Genomic DNA, 10,871 nt, shown 5'->3' with positions numbered 1-10,871 from the left:
CCTTGGTGCTCATTTCATTAAACTTCACTTATCTCCTATAAGCCTACTTTTCATTAGTATAGTTAGTGTTCGAGAAACTGGCATACAAATATTGAAGTTGTTTTTCTTTTTGGCTCAAAATTTTTGCAAAATTACTCAAAAATTTCCAATTTATAGAGATTTGAGTGAAATATTTTTGTTTTTAATTAGTTTTCAAATATCAAAATTCAAAATTTTTAGTTTAGTCATTAGTTTTGAAGTGGAAATTGGACTTTTAAAAGTGAAAGTGAAATCTTAACCTTATTCTTTTTTGAAACTTTTATTTGTAAAAATTTTGGGAGAAGACAGTTTTGGGCTATGCCTGTTGTCTTCTCCCAATCATATTATAATTATGATTTGTAATTGCCAATGAAATAAATAAATAAATAAATACTAACTCTACTGAGCTAACTCTACTCTACTTACATGGTCCAGTAACTGTTTCCACTACAATTGATAATATTTATTTATATTTTTTACAAAGAAACACTGATTGGGAGAGAAAAAGTAAGGACACTCCTTGTACTATTTCTCTCCCAAATTTAGATAATATTTTAAAAGTCCAAAATAGGGTTATGATTTCACTTTACTAAAATTTAGTCTATTTTCACTCAAAAACAACTAAACTAAGATTTTAAAATTTTGACGGTTGAAAACAGAATAAAAAACAAAAATATCACACTCAAATCAATTAATAGTACGTAAAGTGTGTTTTCTAGTTGACAGAACTAACCTTAAAATGTCGACTCTACTCTACTAGCTCGAGACTGATTCCATTACCATAGTAGTGGTAGAGTAGAGTGAGAAGCGGTGGTCGGGGAAGGCACGTGGTATAGTACCATCCCACAATGCTCTCTCACTCTACTCCGCTAAACACTAGTACTCTACCATGACTCTACTTACCATGATCGTTTCAATTGGTAGAGTTCACAAGATAGTTAGTACTTGCCCAGGGGATTCTACCACTAACTCTTTTTGTAACTCTAATTGTAAATTCATTCATTCATTAACTCTACTAATAAAAACCAGAGGCTATAGTGAGATGCATGTTATAATGGCAGTATTTGATTAAGAATGATGTCGCTATCCTTGTCTATCATTCAACACATGGTTACATGATAAATCATAGTTATAGTAGTACTCTAGAGAAAGGTTGTCTTCACTTTTTTGTCTCTGGTAGAACTCAATCATAATTTGATTTAGTCAAATGAAGTGTCCTCTGATAAGACTGTTGAAGCAATAAGATATCATCTATAGCCTGGCTTCTCAAAAGCAGATCAGTCATGTTAGAACAGCGGTAGAATGAGTGGACAACGGAGTGTATAATAATAAAAGAGGAGGCTGATGTGTGAGTGAGAGCGTCAATTGATTGATTGATTGAGTATTTTATTTATGTAGATTACAATATATAATGGCTTATACACATATACAATAGCTTACAATACAGCAAAGTTTTAGATGAATTTACATAGCATAAACTAAGAAATTAATCAAATGAAACCTGAGAAATTAATTAACAAAAATTAAGAAATTATTGGAGTGTACAATAATATAAAAAAATCTATTTGGAATAACTATACAAGATAATATTGTAATGCAATGTAACATGAATTGGCGGAGCTTTGGACATATCGATGTCCATTCTTTGGAAAGAATATTAAAAATATCCTTCCCAGTAACTCTCTACCAAGACAGAGTAACTCTCTACCATTGACAGAAAGTGGAGCTATGGAGACCGATGTTTGTTAGCCAGCATGGTTTTTTACTCCGTTCCCCATCTCATTAATTAATTTTAAGAGTATGACAAAGCTTGAACTGCATGGAGTAAGAACGCTCTCAATATAACATTCCAAGATGGAATAAAAATGTACAGAGTCCACTAGTGCGAGCTACTTTAATATTGTTTCAGGTTTTCACGTATGTTTCCCTGTACAACAGATTGAGACAGCATAGGTTCAACCATAGAGAAAAAATAGCATAAGTAGATATCCCATGGTATAGGGAATTTGTGTCGCAACTTTTACTGTTATCTCAAGCCGATTACTGTCGATTATTGTCAATTTTTACTGTTTTGTTGGGGTGATAGTGTATAAACGGCACAATTTGAGAGACTACCAGCGTCACACAGCTGCATAGGAAAGAACTACGTGAACTATCGGCTTGGGATAACAGTAAAAGTTGCGACATAAACGCCCTATACCATGGGATATCTACTTATGCTATCGTTTCTCTATGGTTCAACGTTGTAAACTACCCTAATATCATTCTACTTTCTCACGTTTTCTCCCCTGTACAGTAGCTTTGTTTGTTCAATAATGCCTCAGTACCTCTATATTATCTCACTGCTTCACATTTTTTATCCTGAAACCTATACAGAATCTAATAACTCCACATTTTTTGCTGGAACATACACACAGAAGCTAATAATCTGGTATTCATTGAGGTGATTCTATGAAGCATACTACCCGTGTTCTAGAAGAATACTTAAAGCTGTCAGAATTAGTTGAATGAAGAGCGTTGATTTTATATGTGGGGAAAGCTGTCAGTTTGAAATGAATTCCACTATCTAAAAGACAATCTCAATATGTCAATATAGGTTGAATGGAAACTATTGATTTTATTTGTAAAGAGATCTGACAATTCAATATGAAACTCACTATCTGCAAGACAACCTCAGTTTGTCAGTATTGTTTCAAAATAAGAAGCATTGATGCTGTTTATGAGGGATTGTGACAGTTTTAAGTGAATCTAACCATGAAAAGGATTCTTGGAAAGGATTCGTGAGCCCCCGGCAGGCAGGATCTGGGAGATTGGAAGTTTGGACTAAATTGCGTCCCCAAAGTAGTCGCAGGTAGATTGGGGGCCCAAAAGTAGGGCTGGAATTGGAGGGTTCAAAATGTAGTAGGCGTCGAGATTAGGAGCGTGCCAAACATCCGTTTGACAACAGATTGTCTGTGAGTTTGGTGAGCTGATAAACAGAATAGAAACGAAAAAGAAAATAAGCATTTGAAGAGAGAGGGAGAAGGGGGAAGTGTAGGTATCAGGTGTTAGTACATAGATGAAGAGAGAGGGAGAGGTGAAAAGACGTGTAGGATTCATGTGCTAGTACATAGATGAAGAATAGAATAGAATAGAATAGCTGCCTTTATTTTCGACTAGGAGGGCGGCCCTCTCTTACACTCAACCCTCCAATACAACGCTGAATAATTACTAGATTAAACAAATCAAATTCAGAAGAAAAAATATACACAATATTACACACAAGGTGAATAAATGAAGAAGAAATGAAATGATGTGAATTGATGAGGTGAAGAGAGAGAGATATATATATATAGAGATATAGAGAGAGAGAGAGAATGAATGAGAGAGGGAAAAACAGAGTAAACGATTGAGGAAAAGATAAAGAGGATGAAAAAGAGAGGATAAACGATTATGGAAAAATAGAGGGAATAATTGAAAGTAAGAGAGATAAATGGGAGAGTTGAAGAGTGAGAAATAGAGAAGGAAGGAGAGGTGTAGAGGGGCGTAGAGAAGGTGTGAGAGAGGTACAAACATTGAGCTAATAAACTGAATAGAAAAGAAAAATTGAATAAGCATTTGAAGAGAGAGGGAGAAGGGAGAAGTGTAGGAATCAGGTGTTATTACATTGATGAAGAGAGAGAGAGTGAGTGAGTATGTGTAAAAGAGGTACAGAGTAAACGATTGAGGAAAAGATAAAGACGATGAAAAAGAGAGGATAAACGATTATGGGAGAATAGAGAGAGTAATTGAAAGTAAGAGAGATACATGAGAGAATTAAAAAGTGAGAAATGGAGAAGAAAGGAGAGGTGTAGAGAATGTGTGAGACAGGGACAGAGTAAAAGTATGATGGAAAGATAAAGAGGATAAACAATTAGGAGAAATAGAAAGAATTATTGAAAGAGAGAGACAGAGATAAATGGGAGAGTTGAAAAGTTAGAAAAAAAGAAGAAAGGAGAGGTGTAGAAAATGTGTGAGAGAGGGACAGAGTAGAAGTTTGAGGGGAAGATAAAGAGGATGAAGAAGAGAGGATAAACAATAAAGGGAAAATAGGAAGAATAATAATTGAAAGAGAGAGATAAATTGGAGGGTTGAAAAGTGAGAAACGAAGAAGAAAGGAGAGGTGTAGAGGGGTAGTGTGCTGGTTCAGGAGCGGTGAAGAGGTTCGAGAGAAAGGTTTTTTGAGAGAAATAGAAGGTGTGAGAATGAGGTAAGAGAGAGAAAGATATTTTCAGGTGAGGGTGAACATCATACGACGTTCAGAGGTGGAAAACAAGTGAAAGACTTTGATTGCTTCACTGAAAACAGGGAATTAGTTTTTTACTCATCACAGCTTACATTCTATTATTAAATTTGTATTCACATCTCCAATCTCATTGCATGAGATTTTGTATACATATTCAATGTATTTTGAAATAATATTTCTCTACATTTATGTTAGTATAATCATCTTTCCACTTCACTTTCAAATCCCCATCCTCCCAATATAAATATAATTTTTTTGGACTAGAAATAGTGTGTGAATTAAGTTTACATAACCTTTAGACTGTGTATTTCAAGTTAAGGTTTAGAGCAGTTTTGAGCAATTGCCTGTTGTTTTTACCTGCATTGTATTTGTGTATGGATGAATAAATAAATAAATTAATCAATTAAGAACAGAATTAATTAATTAATAAAAAATATTCATTTCCTAGTAGTTATTCTACAATATTCATACATTGAATGAGTAATTTATTGATTGACATTCATAGACAAATTACAACGCATTTTCATTGGCTGATGACAATAAGTATCATGATAGACTTCATTTTCTGTACAGCTCAATGTCAACCAATCACGTAGGAGTACGTTTCAGTTGTCTAGTACAAGTCGACGCCAACAGCGCTCTCTCATTGGCTGATGTACATACGTCATCATAATAGACTCCATTTCCTGTACAGTTCAAAAAAAAGTTTCAAAAAATTTTGTACTTATATCTTTGTGTTCGGGGTCACTCTTACTGGCTACTGACCCAAGATAAACTACTCATCTCAACTCTTTTGATTGGAATTTTTTACTTTCCTTGCCCTATTACCATAGGTAAGGAAAGTATTGCTTTCCGAAAAAAATTAAGGTACCTCAATTTCCAAATTTCTATACGTTTCAAGGTACCCTGAGTCCAAAAAAGTGGTTTTTGGGTATTGGTCTGTATGTGTGTGTGTGTGTGTGTGTGTGTGTGTGTGTGTGTGTGTGTGTGTGTGTGTGTGTGTGTATGTGCGTCTGTGTGCACGATATCTTATCTCCCAATTAACGGAATGACTTGGAATTTGAAACTTAAGGTCTTTACAATATAAGGATCCGACACGAACAATTTCGATCTGATGCAATTCAAGATGGCGGATAAAATTGTGGAAATGTTGTCAAAAATAGGGTTTTTCGCGATTTTCTCGAGAATGGCTCCAACGATTTTTATGAAATTCATACCTAGAATAGTCATTGATAATCTCTATCAATTGCCACAAGTCCCATATTTGTAAAAATTTAAGGAGCTCCGCCCCACCTATGCAAAATTTGATTTTAGATTCCCAATTATCAGGCTTCAGATACAATTTTAACAAAAAATTCGAAGTGGAAAAGATTAAGCAAGTAAATCTCTTCAATTAATGTACAGTAGCATTTTCACCTAAAATTGAAAATAAGCTCGAAATTCGAGAAAATGTTATAATTTCAATTACAAACTGTTGGCAACTGTTGATTCTATTAAATCATTCACTATGAAGAGATAGCAAACTTCGTGTGTCTCCAGCCTTATTGTCCTGTCACCAGCTGGCTTGGATCTTTAAATAATAGACTTGAGATGCGCGGGAACACTAGCGTCAGGTGATAAATTTTCATAATGGCAGGGAAAGTTGTGTGAGTGCGCCACACCAGATTTTTAATAAAGTGCATTCCTCTATACATCCATGTCACGGAATCTAAGCATCTATATCAAGTTTCAGAATGAACCCTATCTCTAAATGCACATTTCCAGAGCAGATTAATTCATTAAATTCTACTAGGAACCCTGATTAGGCGTTGAGCTCTTGGCTTTTGACATTTGCGTAATACAACTCCCATTGAACAAAACCCAGCCAGAAAATACACAGAGCATCCATTCACTCATTATTTGATTCCGACCATTTGAATACATTTCAACTGTTTCATTCAGAAGCTTAGAGAGGGCTTCACTTTGATTTGACAGTATTGTTTGAATGAGTAGTGTTTATATTCTTTATGAAGAATGGACATTGCTGTTCAGTCTGAGATTTTGATGAGAAAGGACGTAGTTCTATCGAGCTCCCTTATCGCCAGCTTATCTATAACGAGCCAGTTTATTCCGTCAAGATGAGTAACTGTATTAAATGTTCGAAATCGGTTTCTAGGTCTTCTAAAGACAAAGTTGAATGTCAGGTGTGCCGAGCTTTTTATCACGGGTCATGTGTGGGACTGGGTGATGCCGAAATTAGTGTTCTTTCTGAGCTGGGAAAAGTGTGGACATGTGAGCCGTGTGGTCGCGAGCGGCGCTTGAGCCGTAGTTTGAGCGACGGTGACTCCGTCCTATGTGATGTTACATCTACTGATAGTATAAAAAATATGATTAGTTCATTAAGTAAGAAAGTTGATGATGGACTAAAGCGTCTTGAAAAAGATCTCGGTGCTTCACTTGATTTGTGTCACAGCAAGCTAGATGAGAGCTCCAAGTTGTCGGCGAACCAGCTCCTTCTTATAGAGAAGCAGAATGAACTGATTGAGACTCTTCGTGTAGAGAATCTCGGTCTCACCAAAAAAGTGGCTGAGTTGACGGAGCGTTTGGATGACGTCGAGCAGTATTCTAGAGCGAATACTTTGGAGATCTACGGTGTACCTAGCTCCATAAACGAAAATGTTGCACAGACTGTTATTGGTGTTGGTAAGGCATTGGATCTGGCAATTACTGAGGACATGATTGATGTCTGCCATCGACTCAAACAGCTCAATAATCGGCCGTCATCGGGAATTATTGTTCGATTCGTTCGCCGGACTGACAAGGAGCAGTTTCTTGCTAGACGTCGCATAAAGAGAACTCTATCAACACGACACTTGGGTCTATCTACGGATTCTCCTATCTACGTGAATCAGTCACTCAGTCAGCGTCGAAGAGTTTTATTTGCTAAAGCTAAAAAAATAAAAAATGATTGTGGTTTCAAGTTTTTGTGGGTCGATAGAACTGGCAACATCAAGATGAGAAAAGTTGAGGGCTCTGTGATTCATACTATCAAATCTGATAGCGACCTTGCTAAACTGTCAGTGTCGGTTACGAACGTTGAACCAGGTAATTCTGTTAAGTAGATAAGATTACAAATCGACAAACTGTTATTACTATTATTCCATTTTATCTGCACTACCGTTGCTGCTGTGTTTGATTATTGCTAGTTACTTTTATTGCATCAATAATGGATTGTACTCCTATTCTCTTGTAAAATGTCCTTATTGTGTCATTCATGTTTTTGTCTCTCACTCTATATTGTGCCCTTGTCTGGTCTGAGTTATTAATGAATGGTGGATGATTGTAGTGTTTTAAATTTAATATATCAGAATACGCGAGGGTTGCATACAAAGTCTCAATCACTTTATCAGTCCGTCTCGGCTGAGTGCTTCGATTTTATCGCCTTATCAGAGACATGGCTTAATGATGAGATAAATGATGGGGAGCTGTTTGATGCTCGTTATCAGGTTTTTAGAAGCGATAGAGATAGCTCCGTGTCAGGCAAACGTTGGGGGGGCGGGGTACTTTTTGCCGCTAATGTTAGATGGCCTACACAGCTTATCTTTAGCAAAGCCACAGTCAAGTACGAAGCCTTACTGATTAAAACTACTATTACAAATACAACCACTATCCTTTTCTGTGTTGTTTACTTCTCACCTAATGCTGCAGTGACCGATTATGATGAGTTTTTTGATGATGTGGAAGGGTTTCATAATGTTTGTTCATCTCTTTTAGTTGTTGGTGATTTCAATATCAGCGAAATTTCTGGTAGTACATATGATTTTATAAATGGTTCGATTAAATGTAGAAAATTAGATAATTTCATGTCTTTCTTTGATGTGAAATCGTTCAATAATATTTTAAATTCCAGTTTTAAAACATTAGACCTAGTTCTTGGTAATTTTCCCATCACAGTTTTGCGCAATGATGATCCCTTGCTTCCTGAAGACGTTCATCATCCTTGTCTTTCTATAAATTTCATCATGAGAAGTTATACATCACCTGAGCCTGTTTATAATCCTTACTATAATTTCAAAAAAGCCAATTTCCTTCAGCTGTACCAAACACTTTTTAATTCAGACTGGGACAGATTATATGAATTTCAAGACGTTGATAATGCTGTTGATTATTTCTATGAGATAATATACAGAGCTTTCTCTATGCATGTTCCCAAGTGTAAAAGAATTATTAAATCCAAGTACCCTATCTGGTTTACTAGGGATATCATTCAAATGATCAAACAGAAAAAGAAATGTGCACGAAAAATGGCATACTCTAGGTACTATCGTGATAAATTTATTAATCTGAGATCAATTATAAAGTTAAAAATTGCTGAATGTTACAAAGATTATATAGCTGATCTGCAGAATAATTTGAATTCGAACATAAAACATTTTTGGAATTATATTTCTAGTAAACGAGAATCTAGAATGATGAATGATTGTTTTGAATTAAATGGTTGTAAATACACTGGCTCAGACGTATCTCAGGCATTTGCAGATTACTTTTCATCGATCTATGCTAGTATAAAAAGGGACAGTGATTTCTCCGGGAATGACCTACCTCACCTTGATACCAATAGACCCACTTATAACATTGATACGCTGATTATCCCTTCCATTTCAGATGATTGGGTCAGCTCTGCGGTTGATAAGCTAAAAGCAACTCGCTCAGCTGGTCCTGACGGTGTCCCTGCCTATATTATTAAGGGTTGTAAGGATATTCTATTAAAACCTTTACAATATATTTTCAATCTCTCTTTAAAAACCAATAAATATCCTACTAAATGGAAAAATGCCCGTATAACGCCCATTCATAAATCTGGTAAACCCAATTTAATATCTAATTTTCGACCTATTTCTATATTGGATGCACCTGACAAAGTATTTGAATCTATTTTATATAATATAGTATTCAATCATGTAAAACACGTCATATCACCTTTCCAACATGGTTTCATGCCCCGAAGGTCTACTATAAGTAATCTGTTAACATTTACTCAATTTGTCTCTTCTAAATTAGATAGTCAGGATCGGGTAGACGTGATTTATCTCGATTTCAGTAAAGCTTTCGATTCAGTTAATTTTGAAGTTTTATTGGAAAAGTTAGTTACTTATGGGTTTTCAACTGATTTGATCAAATTTTTCCGCAGCTACCTATTTGATAGATTTTCACACATACATTTCAATAGCTACAAATCTGCTGACTATGCAAATACATCAGGGGTCCCTCAGGGATCGAATCTTGGGCCTCTTTTGTTTTTACTCTTAATAAACGATCTTCCCGATTGCATTATTGCATCCAGGATCCTAGTGTTTGCAGATGATGTAAAATTGTATAAATTAATAAGGAGTGTTGAAGATTGTGTTCAGTTACAACAGGATCTTGATAGAGTCCATCTATGGTGTCATAGAAATAAACTAAAATTAAATATCTCAAAAACCAAGTTTATGGTTTACACGAGACAGAGGAATTATGATCGTTACGCTTACTCATTAGCAGGCATCAATCTAGAGTATGTCAATAGCATTCGAGATCTTGGAGTGTTGATGGACTCGACTCTTGATTTTAAAGACCAATTTAATCACGTTCTTAGCAGTGCTAATAGGCTACTTGGTTTTATACTTCGTAATTCAAAACCTTTTACTAGTTGTGATGTAAGTATAAAACTGTTTAATGCACTGGTACGGAGTAAACTTGAGTATGCATCTATGGTGTGGGGTCCTGCTAATGTAACTGATAGCTACGAAATTGAGAAGATTCAAAATAGATTTCTAAGACACCTTTTCATCAAGAAATTCCGTATGTTCTGTCCATTCAATTTCCCAACTAGTGAATTGAGATCCTTATTTAATATCCGGTCATTGCAGGTGCGGAGATCATTGAATGCCCTATTGCTGTTATATAATATCTTGAATCATAACGTCCATTTACCATATTTTATCAGCCTAATTAATTTCAGTGTACCATATGCAAGACCTAGAAGGAATATATTGTTTGAGATTCCCTTTGCTAGAACAAACCATCATTACAACTCATTCCTTTATAAAACCTTACGACTGTTTAATAGCTTGAATGAACACATTGATCCTTTTTCGAACTCATTCAATGAATATAAGAAACATTGTGAACTGAATCTATCATAAGACGCTCGTTTTTGAGATGATTTGTTTTGTAAACTCTGGCTGGAACTCTCCTAGTTTAAGACTTTTCTTCTTCTTCTTCTTCTTCTTCTTCTTCTTCTTCTTCTTCTTCTTCTTCTTCTTCTTCGTCTTCTTCTTCTTTGATGATTTTGAAGTTTCCATTCAATCCTCTCCCCTGGAATGCAAGAGAATATTGTGTGATACCAGATAGGTTCACAAGACTTTATCGTTTACAGTGCTCAAAATATAAATATTTCAGCACAGACAATAGAAAAGAAATAATTATTATTGTCTCTTCATTACGTGCTTCAGTGATTAAGTGGTAGAGTGATCATTGGAATGGAATAAAATATTTTATTTCTCCAAAATACTAGTAGCTCTGTGAACAGTAGACCTCACGCAGTATTCTCATCCACAAGTAACTGATT

At 35.4% G+C, this 10,871-nt stretch overlaps 1 protein-coding gene across 1 annotated transcript; it reads left to right on the top strand.

The window, feature by feature from the left end:
* The first annotated feature begins 6,399 nt into the window (after window positions 1-6,399).
* On the top strand, window positions 6,400-7,383 carry LOC120353634. The gene has a single exon (XM_039438183.1). The coding sequence runs from the start codon at window positions 6,400-6,402 to the stop codon at window positions 7,381-7,383; it is 984 nt and encodes a 327-aa protein (XP_039294117.1).
* The last annotated feature ends 3,488 nt before the right edge of the window (window positions 7,384-10,871 follow it).

This window comes from Nilaparvata lugens, chromosome 11, assembly GCF_014356525.2.
Source record: "Nilaparvata lugens isolate BPH chromosome 11, ASM1435652v1, whole genome shotgun sequence".
In the NCBI taxonomy this organism is placed as follows: Eukaryota; Metazoa; Arthropoda; class Insecta; order Hemiptera; family Delphacidae; genus Nilaparvata; species Nilaparvata lugens.
This window is presented reverse-complemented; position numbering and strand designations above follow the sequence as displayed.

Coding starts and splice junctions, on each gene's coding strand:
- LOC120353634 (XM_039438183.1), top strand. CDS start 6,400: ATGAGTAACTGTATTAAATGTTCGAAATCGGTTTCTAGGTCTTCTAAA.